The 21,573-nt window shown below is 47.2% G+C and overlaps 1 protein-coding gene across 1 annotated transcript in view; it reads right to left on the reverse strand.

Moving 5' to 3' along the window:
- Nucleotides 1–21,573, reverse strand: part of robo1 (roundabout, axon guidance receptor, homolog 1) — a 176,252-nt gene that overhangs the window by 9,434 nt on the left and 145,245 nt on the right. The window contains exons 17-26 of the mRNA XM_083637646.1: nucleotides 20,973–21,176; nucleotides 15,132–15,158; nucleotides 12,897–12,939; nucleotides 10,932–11,086; nucleotides 7,803–8,207; nucleotides 6,894–7,010; nucleotides 5,470–5,614; nucleotides 4,871–5,104; nucleotides 3,901–4,436; nucleotides 3,602–3,763 (exon numbers count right to left, since the gene is read on the reverse strand). Coding sequence (XP_083493772.1) covers nucleotides 3,602–3,763; nucleotides 3,901–4,436; nucleotides 4,871–5,104; nucleotides 5,470–5,614; nucleotides 6,894–7,010; nucleotides 7,803–8,207; nucleotides 10,932–11,086; nucleotides 12,897–12,939; nucleotides 15,132–15,158; nucleotides 20,973–21,176 — 2,028 coding nt within the window. The remainder of the gene's footprint in view (nucleotides 1–3,601; nucleotides 3,764–3,900; nucleotides 4,437–4,870; nucleotides 5,105–5,469; nucleotides 5,615–6,893; nucleotides 7,011–7,802; nucleotides 8,208–10,931; nucleotides 11,087–12,896; nucleotides 12,940–15,131; nucleotides 15,159–20,972; nucleotides 21,177–21,573) is intronic.

Below are 21,573 nucleotides of genomic sequence, written 5' to 3' on the forward strand. Positions count from 1 at the left end.
GTAACACTCGGGGCTAAAGGGGCAGGTGATGTCTTTGTCGTAACACTTGGGGCTAAAGGGGCAGGTGATGTCTGTGCTGTAACACTCGGGGCTAAAGGGACAGGTGATGTCTTTGCCGTAAAACTCGGGGCTAAAGGGGCAGGTGATGTCTTTGTCGTAACACTTGGGGCTAAAGGGGCAGGTGATGTCTGTGCTGTAACACTCGGGGCTAAAGGGACAGGTGATGTCTTTGTCGTAACACTCGGGGCTAAAGGGGCAGGTGATGTCTGTGCCGTAACACTCGGGGCTAAAGGGGCAGGTGATGTCTGTGCCGTAACACTGGGCTAAAGGGGCAGGTGATGTCTGTGTCGTAACACTCGGGCTAAAGGGGCAGGTGATGTCTTTGTCGTAACACTCGGGGCTAAAGGGGCAGGTGATGTCTGTGCTGTAACACTCGGGCTAAAGGGGCAGGTGATGTCTTTGTCGTAACACTCGGGCTAAAGGGGCAGGTGATGTCTTTGCCGTGTCTTGTCGGCTGAATCAGGCTGCTTTAATACACTTTGCTGATGATCTTCCACCTCCGTCCACTCCTCCTGAATACAAAAGGGGCCAGTCAATATCATAGAGCAGAGAGGCGTCTGCTGTTTTTTAATATCTCCCTCGCCTCCTGAGTCCAGCCTCAGAGTCAGAGTCCGATCAATGCCTCTGTCTATGAGATATAGCTCACCACAGTGCAGGACTGTCTATGAGATATATCTCACCACAGGACTGTCTATGAGATATAGCTCACCACAGTGCAGGAGTGTCTATGAGATATAGCTCACCACAGTGCAGGAGTGTCTATGAGATATAGCTCACCACAGTGCAGGAGTGTCTATGAGATATAGCTCACCACAGGACTGTATGAGATATAGCTCACCACAGGACTGTCTATGAGATATAGCTCACCACAGTGCAGGACTGTCTATGAGATATAGCTCACCACAGTGCAGGACTGTCTATGAGATATATCTCACCACAGTGCAGTCTATGAGATATAGCTCACCACAGTGCAGTCTATGTGATATAGCTCACCACAGTGCAGGAGTGTCTATGAGATATAGCTCATCACAGTGCAGGAGTGTCTATGAGATATAGCTCACCACAGTGCAGGACTGTCTATGAGATATAGCTCACCACAGGACTGTCTATGAGATATATCTCACCACAGTGCAGGACTGTCTATGAGATATAGCTCATCACAGTGCAGGACTGTCTATGAGATATAGCTCATCACAGTGCAGGACTGTCTATGAGATATAGCTCACCACAGTGCAGGACTGTCTATGAGATATAGCTCACCACAGGACTGTCTATGAGATATATCTCACCACAGTGCAGGACTGTCTATGAGATATAGCTCATCACAGTGCAGGACTGTCTATGAGATATAGCTCACCACAGTGCAGAAGTGCAGTTAGATTGAGGAGGAAATATAGTGTAGGTGAGGCTCCTGATGGCTAAAGAGGAGCATGGCAGGAGGGCTGTGACTGATGAAAAGAGACAGGAGGGGGTTAATTTCAGTAGACAAAGGCATTAGGGCCATATATGAATGATGTGGGGAATATAACCCGGGCGTTTCCACATCCACTGTGCAAACAAGAGAGAAATGAGTAGGTCAAAGAGGGGGAGATGGGCTGGGCTGGGGGAGGGGAGGGGGGGGGGGTTCACTTGTCTCTCTGCCATTTTACTGCTGTCTTAACCAATATATTGTCTTTATGGTCATGCTGGCAGGATACTGGTCTTAGTCTGACCTAGACAAGGATAGACTACAGACAGAGTAATTGGAGAGGTGGCGACGCATACAAAAATCACAGAAATGCATAAAATTCATAAACATATAAATACACAATATTACATACTGTGTGTGTGTGTGTGTGTGTGTGTGTGTGTGTGTGTGTGTGTGTGTGTGTGTTTGTTTAGTACGCATGGTCAGTGTTTCATTTCTTTTCCACCGTCCTTTAAATTTCATCAAATCACCGTGCGTCACCTACCGCCTCTCACCACCACTCTTCCAGACCACAGGCGCTGTATTGGGTGGTGGGGGGGGCGGGGGATGGGTGGGAGGCAATAACCTCCAAATGAAAAACAATCCATTCAGATCAAATGCAATCAGCGGGAGGACTGATGGACAGACAGAGCCGCGGCGCTGTCAGTCTCCGCCCCCTCACCGCTGTCAGGCTGCCCCCTCCCCGCTCCAACAAAAGATGAGAGGAGAGCGAGCAGAGCTAGAGGAGAGAGTGCAGAGGGATGGAGAGATCACTGGGAAGGGAGGGGCAAGCGGATGGGGAGAGGAAGGCAGGATAGAAGGATGATGGCAGGAGGAGGGTGGAGGACAGCGGAGGGGTGTGAGTGTGCATGTGTGCGTGTGTGTGTGTGTGTGCGTGCGTATGTGTGTGTGTGTGTGTGTGTAACGGCTGGGGGGTGTAGGATTTTCTGCAGTGATATAGCTGGTCTGGCTCCCAGTGAGCTGGATATTAAATCTCCCTGTCAAGTGCTTCCAACACTCAAGGACACCTGACACTAGGAGGGGAGCCAGCTCTGGGACAGCACATACTGTACACACCAGGATGAGTGTGGCTGTACGAGTGTGTGTGCACACGCGCAGACACACACGCGCGCAGACACACACGCGCGCACACACACGCACGCATGCACGCACGCACACACACATACACACACACACACACACACACACACACACACACACACACACACACACACTCACTCACTCACACATTGACAAATTAAAGAATGATTTATCCACAAGCTCAATTCCAAGAGGAAACGGACAGAAAAAGAGTATAGCTTTCTGAACCATATTGTAAAAAGTCCATTTCTCCTTTACTGGAACAAGGCTCAAGCCTTTCTGTGTGTGTATTTAGCCCCGGTTTGGTTTATGCAGCGCTCCTGCTGAGTGGAGGGTGGCACTTGTGTAGGAGCCCGAGCACCTGGATCAATTTCATTAGAGGCTGCCTGGGAGGAGAGACATCCCAGTGTCAGCAGAGCCGGGCTGGGCACAGCTCCCCTGAGACCCCCCCCCCCCCCCCCCCCCCCCCGCTCGCCTGGCCCCCAGCCCACCGCCAGCCCGATCTGTTCAGATTAGGAGTGATGCCATGTATGCGCGCGCATCAACACATGAGGGAAGATGATTAAAACTCTGGCTTACGACACACCCATACTCAGTCATTTGTGGACAGTGCATCGCACTAAACCGCACTTTTCCCTTCCATATCTGTGGAGGGAGAGCCATCGATAGACACTGGCCATCTGTGGACTGGAGGGAGGCAGTGAACTCGCTACTGATGCTGAACAGGCTCTCAATCAGCCTTTTAGCATTCCAAATACTTTCCATTTGACAGTCTGACGGCACAGACAATCACACAGAACATACAAAGTACTGTAGAGACTTGGCTCACTGACAATCTTAACATCTTCAGTTGGGAGGAATTTACAAGCATGGGATGTGTGCATGTACATCCTGCTAGCGTATTTCCCCCCTCAGAATTTGTTTGGAGTTGCCATAGCAAAGTGTTTAAGTGTTTTTTTTAAGCGTCTTGTAGTACAGTAATAATAAGTGTACCTTCGTTGTAGACTTCACGTCGCTGGATCCCTGGGTGGGCTGTAGGTTGCTGTTTCTGCTTTTTAGGAGGCCTCCTCTGTACAGCTGCCATACTCATGTTGCTGTCTGTAGACACTGGGCTGCCCGGACGGTGGCCCGATGGGGTCATTTGGTATTTTCGTGCTGAGTAGAACCAAAAAAAAGGAAAAAAAGAAGAAGAACTCTGATTATTCCAATCCCTAAAATGCTTGGTACAGACCATAGGCAGTGCAGTGCCATTCCTCATGGATCTGGTCCTCTTTAGCCAATATAAACCTTACCTGAAGCGCCTCCCATTTCCGGGCCCTGCGTCGGCTGCGTGTGGGGATACTTGGCCATCTTGAGGCCCGTATACTCTGCGGCCGCGGCGACCGCTTGGGCAAAGTCGGCGTCTGTGAAGAAGGATCCGTCCGAGGAGCTCACGGCGCTGGACCTCCCCGACGACACGTTGTCCTCCTCGGAGGCCGAGCCCCAGCCGTTGATCATGGATCCGGTCACGGAGCTCTCCAGGTCGCCCACGCTGGACGCGGGCGTCTGCTCCAGCCCCCGCAGCAGCAACCTCCGCGGGTGCATCTGGGGGTGGTGGGGGTGCGGGTGGGGGTGGGTGTGGTGGTGGTGGTGGTGGTGGTGGTGGCGGTGCATCTTGGCCACCTCGGCGTCCGTCTCGTCGCCTTCCTCCTCCTCCTCTTCCTCCAACATATCCTCTTCCTCCTCCTCCATGCCGTCGGTGTCCAGGGCCAACGGGCTGGAGATGTAGCCATACGTGTGCGAGGGGGAGAGGGGACTCGGGGGGGTGGGCGGGCTCACAGCATGGCGTCTGCACAAAAAGGCGGAAACACGCGGCATCAGATTCCCATCAATATAATAATATTGTATATATTAACTACAAAAGATCATTTTGATTGGTTTAACACTTTTTTGGTCACTGCATAGCATACCTCCATTTGTGTTATTTCTAAGTTTTGTTGTCTTTACCATCATACTATAAAGCAAGGAATCTTGTGTGTGTTTGTGTCCTTCGCATATTATCTCGAGAACCGTTCGTCCGATCTACTTCACACTTGGCGGGTGTATTGCTGGGGACCCTAAGCAGAAATAGCTTTCAAGATTCACTGACTATTTCTATGTTTTGCAGACCAAGTTGCAAGAGGTTACAGAGGCGATGCCTTTCCTTAACATCTTAACACAGGCTGATGAAACTCTTCACAGACCATGTGACGTTGTGTGTGTGTGTGTGTGTGTGACGTGTACCTGCGCTCGTGGCAGTCGGCTGTGTCTTGGAGCATGGGCTGCATCTCCTCCTGTGGTGAGGGGGTGAGGGTGGCTGTGGACTGGTGGCTGTAGGACACAGCAGCGGGCGAGGAGGCGGCCCCCCGGACAGGGGGGGTGGGCCCCCTCTCCATCTCCTCCTCCTCCTCCTCCAGCTCATCGGGCTGCAGGTACATGCGGGAGGGGGGCATGGCACACTGCATGTCCGGGTCATAGCTGTCAACACGGAGAAACACGCCTCGTTACCTCCATATCAACCGCTGGAAAACATTTATGTGTCGATATGCTGAAAGCAGGAAAACATGCACTGAATATTCATGCCGTCCTTCCATCAAGGTTTGACACAAGGTTTGAGAAACCCTTGGGCAAATACTTGCAATTAATGAAAGACAGGGGGGAAATGGCAGGAAGAATGAACTACAGTGGTATTCAAATGCAGTGTGTGTGTGTGTGTGTGTGTGTGTGTGTGTGTGTGTGTGTGTGTGTGTGTGTGTGTGTGTGTGTGTGTGTGTGTGTGTGTGTGTGCCTGTCTGTTTGTCAGTGTCTTTGTGTCTGTGTGTGTCTGTGCAGACATGTCCCACCTTTCATCCATCGATAGGGAGTACTCCTCTGTGTTCCGACATGGGGGTGGGTTTGCAGGGGGAGGGGGCAGCAGGTCAGCCCAATTCATTGTGCTCTGTTTGGGTAGTTTGGGGGTGCGCACTGCCTTCTTCTGTCCCTGACTCCCTGCTCAAAAATGAGAGGGGGAAAAATCCTTCAGTCACCAGACACCCACACACCCTCAATACTCCTATATTCTCTCTGTCTGTGGAAAAACACCTCAATTATTAATGTCCATGAAATTTTGATTGACAGCAGATAAAATGTATTAACAAGCCTTATTTTCTAAAGATTGACATGGATAAAGAAATTGTCATTTTACACAAGAGTGCTAAAGCTAATGCTACCCCCCCCCCCCCCCCACACACACACACACACACACACACACACACACACACACTTCATGTAGTCACTACCAAAATGTGCACACATAGGCTACCTCTCAGTTTGTAATTAATGGGAGACATTATCAAAAACACAGCCATTTCTCAACAGCCAAGAGAAAGGTTAGGTAGAAAACAGTAGAAATGGAGCCAATTAATAGCAAAGCATTAGACTTGTGAGCCAATGAGCTGTGAGGTGTTACTAAAGGCTTCTCTTGAATGGCTTGAACTTCAAAGGCAATATCAGAATGCATACATGGCATTAAGGTGGCAGTGTTGCATGCCGTCTGCAGTGTCTTAGCATTTGTCCTTGTCCACAGACAGACACTCAGGCTGTGATGAAATTAAACTGCTCTACACCACAGTCAAAGTCAAACCAATTCATGGATACAACACAAACTAAGCAAGGACAAACCCACACATAAAATAGCCAGAAAGCCGTTGAATGCAAAAGAAAATAATAATTATATGAAGTAAGAGAGGAAACAAAGAAAGATCCCTTTATCAAATGTACTTTAAACATCCCTTGGATGACATTGCGCCCACAGAACAATGGGACAAGCACATGCCTGGCATGGATCTCATGGCTTTGTGTGGAGGCATTGTTGTTGCTTTCCTCATCTCTTTTTATTTGGCAATTTTCCACTCTCTTGAAGGCATCTCCTTTTCAATTTCTCTTCAAGATAGGCTGACATGGAAATTAATCAAATTACCATTTTAGAGCATCATGCATTATTAGCGTCTCAAAGTGATTTATTGCTTTTGTGGAAAACTGGGATTTTCAAATGGAGCTTAGGGGGGGTGAATGTGATTATGTGGTTCACAACAACAAGACGCTGGGAAAACACTTATGCAATTAAATAAATAAAAAAGCGAGTAAAAACACATCAACTCAACAATGAAACTCCAGACAACTTTAAAAGAGAGTGACTTTGGATATGTTGAAAAAAATGTGGATTTGATATCCTCTGATTGCCCCCATCCTCCCCGAACAGTCTCGTCCCCCACCCGCCCCTCCTTACCGGAGGTGCTACTGCTGCCACGGTCAGAACTATTGTAGGAGCCCCCGGTGTGGCTGTCATGGGCCTGGTTGTAGGGGATGGTGGCCGGCATCGGGCTGTCACCTCCTCTGTAGCGGTCTGGAGTGTGGAGAATGGAGTGTATGGTTAGCACGTTAGCACGGCCCTGGGCGGACATCTCTCCAGCATAGCAAAGCATCCACTTTGTAGTTTGTAATGGAGAGGGAGATGAAGGAGAACAGAGAATAGCCTAAATCTCTGTTCTTAGCCATGTAAATGTACTTCACATTGACATTGACATTGCACACCAAACACAGTGTAGAATGTTATTGAAGGCAACACACACATGCAGTTCATGCTTTGTCATTTCCGGGCGCGTACTCATAATAAAACATGCAATCTGCACAGAGATCTCAAAACTATCACGCCAGATGTGGTCCTTTTCTGCAGGCGATGATAGTTTCAATCAAAGCATCTAAGAGCCACCAGTTATCTTTGTCTTTCCTTGAGAAATCTGACACCAGAGATAAACCCTCACACCTGTCTCCATCACAGAAAGACAACCCAGATACTGCATAGCCATAGAAATTCAGACCTGGCCCACAGTTTAGTCCAGGTAGAGTTTATCTAATGTGATTGCATGGAAGGTGACGAGGGGTTAGATGAATGCCATACAGATGAAGATAGGCAGAAAGAAAGAGAGTGATGATGTTGATATAGGACTGTTAAAGGGAGCAAGACAGAAGCAAGGAAAATATGAAGATGACGTTCTTCTAAAGGCTTCCACAGTGAGGCTGAGAGAGCCGGGAGGGAGAGGAGAAGGCGGAGGGAGAAATCAAGTGGAGGAAGATCACGGCTTTGAGTTGAGACCTCTTTAACCATGGCTGCTGCCGGGGACTCCTTCACACTCACCCTTGTTGAGCTTGTTTTGCTCCATGATGTTGTACTGGTGCTGGGAGCTCAAGTCCTGTTGTTTCTGCTGCTGGGATGGAGGAGGCTTCCAGCAATGTTTCTCATTCATCTCCCCTCCACCCCCGACACCTCCACCACCACCTCCTCCTCCGCCCCCTCCGGGTCCTCTGTCTGAGTTCATGTTGTTGCCCATGATGGAGGACTGGATGAGCTGGGTGGTGGCGTAAGGCGTGGGCTGCCCCCCCGGCCCCACAAAGCGCCCGTCTTTCAGGTTGGGGCTGTTGAAGGTCTTCATCTCATTGATCTTGTTGGACAAGTCTACGTCTCCATAGACTCCTGACTCTGGCACCATGAGGTTGGTCTGCTTGTTTTCCATCTGGTTGTTATAATTGGCGATGCAGTCGGCTGGAGAACATGGGGAGGGTATTTAGTCAACCTTGCCTGGATTTTACTGCTGATCATCTTAGTAGCAGTGTGTCAGGAGAGGGTGTATAGTTTGAAACAACAGGGGATCATCAGATGCAAAACTGACAGAAGTTACTAGAGGAAAGCGAGTGTTGCAAATTGAGAAACAATTTATATAATTTGTAGCTTTTGAAAGATGACTCAATCTCATTTCTATTTCAGTTCTTTTTTTTAATCTTTATTTTTACGGATTTTTTCCCCATTTTCTCACCAATTGTACTTGGCCAATTCCCCTTGCTGTCGTTGCTGTCGTTGCTCCATCCCCTGTGCTGATCTGGGGAGAGCCGTAGACGAGCACATACTTCCTCTGATACATGTGCAGTCGCCAACTGCTTCTTTTCACCTGGCAGTGCGGAGGTTCACCAGCAGGACGTAGCACGTGGGAAGATCATGCTATTCCCCCAGTTCCCCTCCCCCCAAACAGGTGCCCCGACCGACCAGAGGAGGCACTAGTGCAGCAACCAGGACTACCCCACCAGATTCCCACCCGCAGACACGACCAATTGTGTCTGTAGGAACGTCTGACCACGCTGGAAGTATCGCTGCCGGGAATTGAGTCTCCGCAGTGGTAGGCGAGTACTTTTCTCTCTACACTACTCAGATGCCCTTACATCAGTTCAAACTCTACGTTTTATTTGCCAAATGATGATCTGCTTTAGGTGAGTGACACGGTCCGTATGACACCTCTCTGCCCTGCCTTTCCGTCTCAGCCTCTTGGTCGTCTCCCTGGGTGTCATCTCTGTTCTCTCCTGCCTGGCGGTGGGGGCGGCGTTGCTCATCGAGAGGGACAGAGAGACATGTCTGTATCAAAGGCCTGGTATGAGGCGCGCAGTAAAAGCACAGCTCCACTGACAGATCCAATTTTCCCTGGCTCATAAAATATTCAAATCCTCGGGCAGATCTGAGAGCCAGCCTTGCGGTAAATACCAAGGACAGCCTATAGGTGCACACGCTGCACACTGCTCGTGCCACCCGCCTCGCATTTCAGCAGCGCCGGATAGCTCAGCACTTCAAAGGTTGATGTGTGAGAGGGCCCCTATGGCTGAGATGAAGGGACATTAACTCCTATTTCTTTGCTCTGTCACCTCGTCAGTGATCCTCTTAATGTTCACAGAGTTGAGCTTTGGCACGCACACAAAGCATGCGCCTGGCAAGCTCCTTAGTGTCATACGACGGGGGTGTCATGCGATGAGTGAGGGCTGCCTGTAGCGTGTTATTCCCTCTCATACAACTCACACCATGTTAAGGTTAGACACTTCAAACTCACAAGTCAGATTAGGCATTTCCCTATCCTGGTGGCGATGGGTTTAGCTTGACAGCCTACACCTGGATGTCACAATGTCTTTTTGGCCCTGGGTAAGATGTTTAACCAAATGATGTACAAAACTCATGGGCTTAAGTCTACTGCATGAATTATTAAGCCCCATTGGGAAAGGTTTGGAGTGAGAGACTAGTCAATGGCTGGATGGTTATTAGGCAGAACAGCTGGATAGAAATTATGGGCTGCCCACAAAAGCATAGTCCCATTGCAACGTGCAGGATATTGCACGTGACGCATCTCAATGTAGTCCAAGTTTCCAAGGATGAGGGCGGCTATTTAAAATTAGGATCACGGGTAAAAATGGGATGACTTTAAGTCCTGTGTCGTCCAATCTGTATCAAGTTTAAGTTCAAGTTTATTTTACTTTTTTGTTTTTGCTTTTGTTGTTTGCGTTTTGCTGTCAACTTTTGCTGTCTTCTATTTCCAGATAGGTCACCATTCTGTGTGTGTGTGTGTGTGTGTGTGTGTGTGTGTGTGTGTGCGTGTGTGTGTGTGTGTGTGTGTGTGCATTAGCGTATGTGCACAGGCACACACGTCTCCGAAGATTTTGCTCCCTTTTGTTAGTGAAAGCTGCAGTAGTGCTGACTAAACTAAAAGGCCACCTGGTGGTGTACCATAACTCTCTCTCCTTCTGTTAACCGTCCATCTCTCCCCTTATTCCTTTACTTTAGCCGCCCTCACGCTCTCTCCCTCTCCCTGCGTGTTTCACTCTAACGTTATGCTTCAGCATATACCATTTATTTTTCATCACTCTTTTCCTCTGCATTCCATCTGCTCTTCCAGGTGCACCTTGCTCCCCCCATCACTCTCTCTCTCTCTCTCTCGCTCCATCTCTTCCTCTGGCTCTGGCCACCGTCTGCAGTCCAGCCTTGACCTCTACGCCCGCTCCACATTTCTTAAATAACTGAGCACTTAGGGGAAATTACATTAGCGGCTATAACAACAGTATGGAAATCAGCGGAGCAATTCGATTAGCAACAGAGTAAAGCCATAAGCCCCTTTCCAGTGCGCTCCTTTTACTTCCTGCCTAAAACAAGCTCCACTTTAACCTCAAATAAATCAAACACACAAGCACGCAGCCACTCTTAATCCTAATATTCCTCCAGGTTCTTCTTATGGAGACCCGAAGCAAAGCGAGATACACAGACTCTCCGGGGAGCTAACCCACATATCAGATTTTACTTGCTTTTTGCACTGTGTAGATGCGCTAGTCTCTCTGATTCTTATCTCTACAGTTGCGGTGAGTATTTTGCAGAGAACTGCGTCGGTGCAGTTGAGGCATCGTGTGTGTTGTTGACGAGGTGTGTTGCCCGAGGCTGCTGCAGGGGGTCGACGACACTTACCTGGGCGGCTGTACGTTGCCAGGTTGCTGTCACTGTTGCCGTTGCCTGCAGTGCAGCAGTTGATGCTGCAGTCGTTGTGGTTGGAGCAGGAGTTGGGCCACGTGTCGGCCAGCCAGGGCTGAGTGGCTGATTCCCCGATGTTCAGCAAACCAGGCCTGACAGCCAATGGGAGCAAATGGTTAACGATAGCACGGGACTGGGCCAACACAACAATGGCATTGGATTGAGGGAACTGACAGTAACAAAATATAAAACACATGTGAAACAGAAGACTAGGGTTGAGTTTGTGTTCTGTTTATCTACCCTAAGAATAGGAAAACTAGGATTCCTGCTCCAGCACTTTTTGCTTCTATATAAATATCGCCCTGCTCAACTTCTTCTCTTGCCCTAAACCCCCCCCCCCCCCCGCCCATCCTCCACTGGCCCAGGGTGCACATCAGAGAGAAGCCCAGCTTAAATAGATTGTGTGCGCCTGACTTGCCCACAGCCGATGACACTTTCCCCCCGAGCCCTCGTGAGCATTAGCGATCGGCTTGGATTAGACAGCCGGATAGGATTCACTCCCAATGTTGCCAAATGCACGTCCTCAGCAGCCAGTGAAGCACGAATGTTCCCCCAGTAGATTCCATGGTGTCAGAGAACATCTCTGTCAGTTTCAAAGTTGTGTAGCTCCACAGGAGGACAGAAGTGAAACTCAAGCAGCAGCAGAAGAGAAAGCCATGGGCGTAATGGATACAGTAGCAGCGCGTCACATGATCGCCTGGCTATCTTACTGCAGCTATATCTTTTTGCTTTTAATCCCAACATTCTACAGGATCACTTGTTTAACATGATTCTACAATATGACCTCAGGACAAACATTGCCTGTTTGAAGAGCTGAGACTAAATAGCCTCCCATTTCTCAAGAAATGAATCAATCTACCACACACAAAAGAGCCCGCAGGCTACTCAACCAGAGCCATATTGTTTTCGGCATTCAAATCTCCCACAGAACGACTCCCAGTTTGCATATTCCAACACTGAATTAGCATTGAATTATGTTTCCCCTCTTTTCCCTATTGCCATTCAATTGACACAGTTGTTGGATTCATTTTGAGTAATGAACACATTTGTCTTGCGCAGCCAAATACAATCTCACAATAGCTCCTCAATCACGCAGGCAGTTGCGTGTTGATATTGAACGGCCATTGTCTTTGTGCAGAGCCCACATAGCCCTGCTGCATATGGGATTCAATCATAGATTGGATAATATGATGGCTGTATAGATTCAGCACTGGTGGCTCAAAGCTAACTAGCCGTAAACACATATATGCACATAGTGTGAGTAAAGAGAGGGCAACACATGAATACATATTGCCTCTATTTGTCTGAGTACCCAATTTCCATTTGTATTTTCCAACTGTATGAAAACATGCCAGACGTATCCTATATGGATAAACAAATGTGGGTGTTAAGCAAGTTCATGCAGTCTTTGTCAAGCCTCTCTCTGTAGATTCTCCCTCTTTCTGCAGAATGCACCATTCCACAACACATAACAGCTATCACTGCTATGCGGGTGACATGCATCTCCATTCGGGTTTAATGGTGACGCTATGGCACAGCCTTGTGGTTAGATGTGGCTATGGCACAGCCTTGTGGTTAGATGTGGCTATGGCACAGCCTTGTGGTTAGATGTGGGATGAGGATGGGCGGCTGGCAGACGAGATGGGGCTTTGTTCCTGTTAGTATCACAACATACTTAATGTCCCTCCTTACCCCTCCTCTTCTCTACGCTGATTTAGGAAGTCACAGCACTCCCCCTAGTGTTCCTTTGACAAAAGTACACTTATCCATCCTCAACTAGTCAGGTTTATTTGTGCTCCTAAACTTGATTCATTTCCAATCATGATCCAGTTCCTCTTAATGTCTCGTGAAATAATCACGATAGAAACTCATGTATCTACAAACAACGAATAAATTCCTTACCTCCCAGCACTGCTTACAGCTTCTCCACCTCTCTGATATGCCACTGCAGAAAAGGAAGACATTAGCACAATAATGAGTTTCCAATGTGATTTAACCATTACTGCCACTATCATCACATCATCATCATCATCATCATCATCAGCCAGGGACTAAGTGCAAGGTAAACAGAATAACATGAACTTGATTTGGATTTGGCAGTCTAGTGTGTAATAATAGTAATAATAACAGTTATGCTTCTCTTTAAGTGTGTGTGTGTGTGTGTGTGTGTGTGTGTGTGTGTGTGTGTGTGTGTGTGTGTTTCTGTGCGTATGAGGCTGTGTGTGTGTGTGTGTGTGTGTGTGTGTGTGTGTGTGTTTTTGTGCGTATGAGGCTGTGTGTGTGTGTGTGTGTGTGTGTGTGTGTGTGTGTGTGTGTGTGTGTTTTTTTGTGTGCGTATGAGGCTGTGTGTGTGTGTGTGTGTGTTTCTGTGCATATGAGGCTGTGTGTGTGTGTGTGTGTGTGTGTGTGTGTGTGTTTCTGTTTTCTGTGCATATGAGGCTGTGTGTGTGTGTGTGTGTGTGTGTGTGTGTGTGTGTGTGTGTGTGTGTGTGTGTGTGTGTGTGTGTGTTTCTGTGCGTATGAGGCTGTGTGTGCGTGTGTGTGTGTGTGTGTGTGTTTGTGTGTGTGTGTGTGTGTGTGTGTGTGTGTGTGTGTGTGTGTGTGAGTGAGTGTGCATATGAGACTGTGTGTGTGTGTGTGGGGGGGGGGGCATGATTTAGGCTGAGTCACACACAGCAACAGGGGAGGATGTGTAAGAGGCTTATGTTGTGTTGAACGGAGATGCAGAGCTCTCTGCTCGTCTGGCACATGGGTTCAGTGAAGCTCTGTGCTCGTCTGGCATGGGTTCAGTGTGTTTGAAGCTCTCTGCTCGTCTGGCATGGGTTCAGTGTGTTTCAAGCTCTGTGCTCTGCAACCTGGACTTTTCCAAGGAGCTCTAAGCTGCCTGCCGCTGTGTGAAGGAGAGATAAACTTCCAACTTTAATTATAATCTCTTCCCTGAGAGGAGAGCAGGTTGGGAGGTGGGGAGCGGGATGGGGGGGTTGGCTCAGCTGTGTTGTTCTCTGACTCCCTTTCAAAACAGGAAGTGAGAAACTCGCAGGACTTGGCCTCTGCAGATAGCCAGAGGAGCTCTCAGATTAGCTCTCTTTAACGCCAAACCAAAGTCAAGGCCTTCCATTCACAATCTAGATTAAAATCAGCATAATATACTGTAACAGCGTGGTTTTATACTGCGTGCCAAGGCGGGGGGATTTTCTTCTTAAGCAAACAGAACCCTAACCTCAAGCACACAGGACTTCAGCCAATGAAACAGCAGCTGACTAAATGTGCGTTCCACCTGAAAAAGTTCCAGCAGTTCATGAAACAAGATTGAAACAGTCGAATGATTAGACCTGATCGCAAGCCTCGAGGCGGACGAGGAGAACAACGCTCTTACAGTTTAGATAGACACAGCCTCTGCACACACAGGATTAGTCAGTTCAACCACTAACACACACTCTGGAAGTCTCTCTCTCTCTCTCTATCTCACTTTTACTACCCATTCACTGTTTCGCACACATTCTCCCTTGTGCCAAGCCCTGCCAGCCCCTCTGACACACCTCTATGGGCCAAAGCATGTCAGATGGATGAAAGTGCATAGGAGAGTGAGAAAGAAGAGGAAGGAGGAGTGGACTGCAGAGATGCAGACACTCACGTCACGTACACACAGTGAGAGAGAGGGAGAGATACTTTCTTTTATCTGTGTACGCTGTGTCACTTGAATTCACACATACCCTCCTTAGCGGCGCTCCTCCTCGCCTATCTAATTGGTGTGTTGGAGTAGTGGTGTGTCATTCTCTTAAATCCCGTCTGAGGTTTGCCAGCAGCCCTTTGATCAAGTTAGCACCAGTTCTAACAGCTTCTCAGTAGTGTGCTGTGCTCCTCTTTAAGCTTTACATTCTGACATGACCCACATATTCGCTGGGACATCTTTTTTTCTTTTTCTTGGTAGATCCTGACAGGTATTGGCTCCTTTTGGTGATACCAGGTGAGTGTCCCTCTCGGACTTCTCTCCAGTCAGTCAATTGCTCTACTCAGCTATATAACTGAGGATGTTCACAGCAATGGGACCGAATGTTTCACAGGTATGGGTACAATGAATACAAAGAGATGTCTGTGATGCTGTGAGGTAGAGCGTAGACAAATCGGCGTGCTTACCTGTAGGTGTGAAGGTAAAGGACGGCACTGTTGGTCCAAGCAGCAGAAAGAGGAGAGAAAAACGGGGAATAGCATTAGCAAAAAATAACACTCGATTACACAACACGAACATGAAAATAATGTATTTGGGAGTGTTATTTATCTTGCAGTTACTGTTTTTACTGCACTTGTGTTAAACCGTATATTGAGTATTTTGTGGATTTTGAGCTGTATTCACACGCTATGCTGCCCCCTAGTCTTTGATCCCATCAGCGATCGCCGGACCCCAACAGGGCAAAGTGAGTGTGGAGCCAGCTGCTGGTTCAAACTCAGGCCCAGGCCTCAGAGGCCTGTGGGAGGAGGTCACTTCAGCCTCAGAGGCCTGCTGGGAGGAGGTCACACACCCGGGAGATATCTGTTGCTCTCTCTAAAGGATCTTTCACACCGGCCTTGAAAGCCGAAAAATGCACGGAAAATAGGATTCGCGCCTCCGATGTGAAAGTCGTGAATGCGCTTTGGTGGACAATTGTTTTACGCCTTTTGTCCCGCGACGGGAGGTAGTAACAGCGCCGGGTTACCTGGCAACCCGCCTCCACTTGAAAGGTCGTCGCAGCGAGCCGGAAAAGGTGGGAATGGTCAGCTCATTCATAAAAAAATTACAGGGGAAATCACCTCATGTGATCAAGAAAAGTGCAGGAGTGAAAGTAAAAAAAGTAGCCTATACAATCATGACTGCAGGGACGCCAGGAGGAATGCTCCGTGCGGTTAGGCTTTATGCTCAAACGATGTTGACATTAGTAGGTAGGCTACAATTAACGGATATAATAATAAGCTTCAGAGGGCTATAGCTGTCTGTGGCGAGTTGGTCTGACTCAGACCAGGTTATTCCCTCTCGAAATCAGCTCTGTGCATTCCCTTACAAAAACTACTAACGTTATTAGTCATGTGCATTTATAGCCCATACTATTCCCCCGACGAACGTTATGCAGACTGCAGCTGTTTGATATGCGGGCGGTCGTGTATCGTTTCAATTTTAGTAGGACACCATATCGATCTGCCCGCCCACCTTGCGAGTGCAGCGGCGGAGCCCGTTTTGGCGAGTCCGCCCACCATGCGAGTGCGGCGGCGGAGCCCGTTTTGGCGAGTCCGCCCACCTATCCTCTCCCAGCTCAGCGGACTAGGAGAAGGAGGGAGGGAAGTATTGTTGTTGAATTAATTCGTTCATCATACAGTAGCCTAGGCTACACTAACCTATGAAAATATTTATTTGGGCTAGGAGGAGCTGGAAATCCCTCCGCTCGCCTTTCAATCCGGGAGCAGGGGATTTCACCTGAAAGTACACCACAGCACGGGAAAGTGGCCGTGCTGCTTGGCTCTGTGTGAAAGCAATTTCTGTGGCGAGGGTGCAAGCTTTGCGGGACTCCTAAACGGCAATTTTTGCGCGATCTGTGTGTGAAAGAGCCTTAAGACACACATATCATCGCCCACACAGCTCAATTACTCACACTTAGGCATGGAAGGAGCACTTGTGCAAAATTTCAACTTACGGTAAGTGCACTGGGTTTCCTTCTGTAAGGGCCGTGGCCTCTGGGTATCTATCTATACTGTACCAGCATAAAACTGTACTTAGTTTCAGTATATATTGTTGTTTGCCTCTTTGAAGTACCAAACATGTGATACTACAATAAGCATCATAATTGACACAGCATTGCAGCATGTTGTCATCTATTATATTGCCATACATATATTTTCTTTTTAAATGATTGTTGCTGTCTGCCGTCAGCTTAACAATGCATGTGATTGAGACACGCGAGAACCGAGATATTGCTGTTGTCACATTTTCATTTCCTCTTATTTCTATAAACGGCCCTTTCATACCTGCAGCAACAAATGTCCTGTAAATGCCACAATCATCTCATCATGTTTGGATCTCGCCCCTTCAAGCTCAAAGGAGTCTCACACATTTGAGTGCTTTTTATCTGTTTGATGCAAAGCCTTTGAAGGGGAGAAAAGACGTGACACTTGATATGCAAGACACAGAAATGCTAACGTACGTGATTGAAATCAATGAATCAGACAACCACTCTGACATAAGACTGTCACACATTTTTGGGCTCAGGCTGGATGAAATGTACGGTGTTACAACTGTCAACTGTGTTACAACAAAATAAAACACATTTCCAAAAGACACTTATCTATCTTCTTACTTGAGTAAATATTAGGTTCAGGCAATGTTCCACTTTATTTTTCTTATTTTTTTTAAGTTACAATAGCAATAAATGATTACATCTGTGGCATCACACTAATATTCAGAATTTTCTAAAGTAGTGGACTGCTTTTGTGTTGTTTTTCACAAACACTCGAGCACTAGAGGTTGTCTAAGAGGTTATTTCGCATGATTACATTCACTGGCAGGGAAATGAGGAAAAATAAATTTGACATCTTTTGTGTGTGTGTTAGGGGACTTCTTTTTTTATGAGAGACTATTTAATTAGAATTTCATTTGTTGGAGACACACTAACATAGTGTATTATGCACATACACACAGTTCTGTACGGCCTCCCAATACAACCTATTTCACCCTGAGTGCACATTGTTGCTTCATGTGGTTGCAATTATACTCTTCTTCTCTTCTCAAAACATTCTTAGTTACCAGTTCCAACAAAGACCTCCGTGGCCTCTTGTGGTTTTGGAGTGCAGGAGGAGAAGGCGGAGGCGGGCAGCAACATATCTGCCTACTGTGCCCTTGAAGAGCTTTGTGTGCCTTTATATGAGTAAACATGGACCTATAGAGTCATACAACCAGAGGGCAAACCTCAGCTTACTCACTATACTGTACGCCTCTCCCCTGGCCTCACAACATCACTGTAGTGTAGGCTACTCATAACGTCTTCAGAGGTCCCATTCCCTGTTAACTGCTGTTTTTAAGCTACTTCACTTCAAATAATATGGGTATTGTTCTATTTGGATCGTGGCAGGCAAACCGTTTTGTAGGAAAATGTCCTAGCCTGCCAGCACATCATCTCTTCCCACTAGAAAGCAAGCGGTTCAACCTGACACTGGCATCAACGTTCCATCCGATCCTTTGAGATGTTTTGTCTTTGAGAGAGTGCTCGAGGTAATCGAAACCATAACGGGAAAAGCCAGCAGTTTGGACCATTATAGACCGCACGGCACAGGTATATGTAAAAAGAGCACAAAGTCTTGCACAGATTAAGGAGAAGCTTAGCTGGGGTGTGTGTCTTTCTCGTGACTGTCCCAGTATCAGTGAAGTATGCCTGCAGTGGAGTCAGAACTTGGGATTGGGCCCATGTCCTCTGTGTGACAGCCACAGATCAACAGCTAAGCCAGCCTGTCTGTGTGTGTCTCCAGGTGGAAGGCTGGAGCTCCCTGGCCTAACCCTGGCAGGCAGCAGTAAAGCTGAGCCCTGCAGTGGGGATGGTGCAGGTAGCTCACAGGCAGCAGCTGCACAGCCCAAGGCCACACAATAAGCCAAGCCACACAGAAAGGAGACTCGCGTAGAAAGCCTAATAGCTCTCTTTATACTCTAACTATTGTGGGCAGAGGTTGTGCACGTCATGACCTCTGTCACTTCAACTCAAGTCAGGTACAAACCCAGTGCAGCTTTTCCACTGGCCACTCTAAAAGACTGTGTACAAATATGGACGTAGCCACCGTGATGTCATTCATTGTTTTGTGGACTCCCATTTTGAAGCCTCGAATTCTGTATTTTTGACCATCACCATCTTTTTTTATTTTTTAGCCTTTTTTTTTAGCTTCTATTAGTGATCGGCAAGCTGCCCAATCACTGGACACGGCGACCTGTCAATCATGCCCCAAAACATAGTCTGCTTTATTATCTATTTTAATCTAAATGGGACCATAATTGACTAAATGAACATAATGCTGTAAAATTGGGCATTTTAACATGGGGGTGAATGGGGAATCACTTGCTTTTGCAGACAGCCTCAAGTGGCCATTCGAGGAACTGCAGTTTTTGGTACTTCCGTGTTGGCTTCATTTTTTCAGAACCAGAGGTCGGGGCTTGGTTGAAACGCAGCCCCAACACACCTGGGCAGAGATTCTCAGGCTTCCGAAAAAATATATGGTAAGTATTTGCTATTACGTGGACTTCTCAATACTTAACTCTAAAAGGCAAGAACACTTGCACAACATGTCAGTATGTCATGTGTACTGTAAGTCTGTCAGAGTTACCGCTGCAGTCAGAGGGGAGCTGCTGAAAAGGGACCTCAAAATGTTCTTAAGTGAAAACACTCTTCATGCACTGCAGCAGAATCAGTGTGACAGAAATATGAAAAACAAGTAGGCGTCTCCACGCAGCACTCTCTGCAGGAGTTCACATCACATCTGAAAGTACTCTAGGGGAGAATGCTTTCAGTTAGACATTTCACCTAAGTGACTTCTACAAAGACTTCTGTGTGTGTGTGTGTGTGTGTGTGTGTGTGTGTGTGTGTGTGTGTGTGTGTGTGTGTGTGTGTGTGTGTGTGTGTGTGTGTGTTTGTGAGGTAGAGGGTCCTGGATTGAAGCGAGAAATAAACCCCCAAACTGCACTAACCAATATTACATCCTGCATTTTCTGAACCAAGCGACCTCCCTGTGAGTTTTAAACATCCACGTGTAGAGTTCTAAAATGTGAGTATCAAATTAGACTCAGCTCTCAGTCTCTATCCGCTTCGCTCAAGAAGACTGGGAACTTTCTCCCAGCTTCAATTGTGAAAACTGGCTGGAAACAATTTGAGAGTAAAAAAAACTGCATCACAGAACCAATAGGGCGGCCCTTTATGCAGAAGGGGCGGTGGCATGCCGAAGTCGTGCGCTTATAAACGGATAAAATGGAATCAAATAATGCAACGCTGCTCGGACTTCCATTTTCAATGTTTTAAAAAGCGCTCTCCGTGTTACAATGTGATTTGCTGCATATCCAGTTTGTTTAACTACGGAGGATAAAGTGGGGAGAGTGTCCGGTAACTTGACAAGTAAAGGGCACAGAGGTTTGTTAGCAACTCCCAGACGGAGTAGGTGGAGCGCTCCAATTGTCTGGGAGCTGAGACTAGTATCAAATGAGTATAAACAAGTATAAAATGGGTGCTGTTGCAGACTAGTATCAAATGAGTATAAACGAGTATAAAATGGGTGCTGTTGCAGACTAGTATAAAATGAGTATAAACAAGTATAAAATGAGTGCTGTTGCAGACTAGTATCAAATGAGTATAAACGAGTATAAAATGGGTGCTGTTGCAGACTAGTATAAAATGAGTATAAACGAGTATAAAATGAGTGCTGTTGCAGACTAGTATCAAATGAGTATAAACGAGTATAAAATGGGTGCTGTTGCAGACTAGTATAAAATGAGTATAAACGAGTATAAAATGAGTGCTGTTGCAGACTAGTATCAAATGAGTATAAACGAGTATAAAATGGGTGCTGTTGCAGACTAGTATAAAATGAGTGCTGTTGCAGACTAGTATCAAATGAGTATAAACGAGTATAAAATGGGTGCTGTTGCAGACTAGTATAAAATGAGTATAAACGAGTATAAAATGAGTGCTGTTGCAGACTAGTATCAAATGAGTATAAACGAGTATAAAATGGGTGCTGTTGCAGACTAGTATAAAATGAGTGCTGTTGCAGACTAGTATCAAATGAGTATAAACGAGTATAAAATGAGTGCTGTTGCAGACTAGTATCAAATGAGTATAAACGAGTATAAAATGGGTGCTGTTGCAGACTAGTATAAAATGAGTGCTGTTGCAGACTAGTATAAAATGAGTGCTGTTGCAGACTAGTATAAAATGAGTATAAACGAGTATAAAATGGGTGCTGTTGCAGACATGAACTGACCCTTGCGTATGCCTGCGTAGCTGCTGGACAGGCCGCTCCTCTTCTTGCGGTGGCGGTACAGCCAGATGCTGAAGACCATGAGGATGATCCAGCAAGCGGCGCCGATGCCGGCGATGAAGGCCGGCTGCTTGACCACATCTGAGATCTGCTGGGACAGGGGGTTCTCCGGGTTCACCGCGCTCTCCGTCATACGGCCCGACGCATCTGAGGACGGGGAGAGCAGGGTTAGAAGGGATGAAAAGAAACAATCAAGTGGAGGTGAAGGCAGATGTCAGTGGAGGTGAAGGCAGATGTCAGTGGAGGTGAAGGCAGATGTCAGTGGCGCAAGAATTGGACGGTGCAACAAGATTCAAGTATTTGTCAGAATGTGGAACCCTGTACCAGAGTACTTAGAGGGCAGTGGAATGATGATGTAACTGTGTGTCTTCTCTCGCTGTACTAAGTAATGATGAAGTCCTGTGACCTGTTTTTTCCTCTTTTGCTTTTTATATTTGAGAAGATAATGGTGCTGAGTGTGATGGACTGAGTGTTTGTCTTATATTGAAAACCCTGAAATATATTTTTTTCTTTTATTTTTTGAAGAATTGGACGGCGCTCACAA

Source organism: Poromitra crassiceps (genome assembly GCF_964638095.1).
Source record: "Poromitra crassiceps genome assembly, chromosome: 5".
NCBI lineage: Eukaryota > Metazoa > Chordata > Actinopteri > Beryciformes > Melamphaidae > Poromitra > Poromitra crassiceps.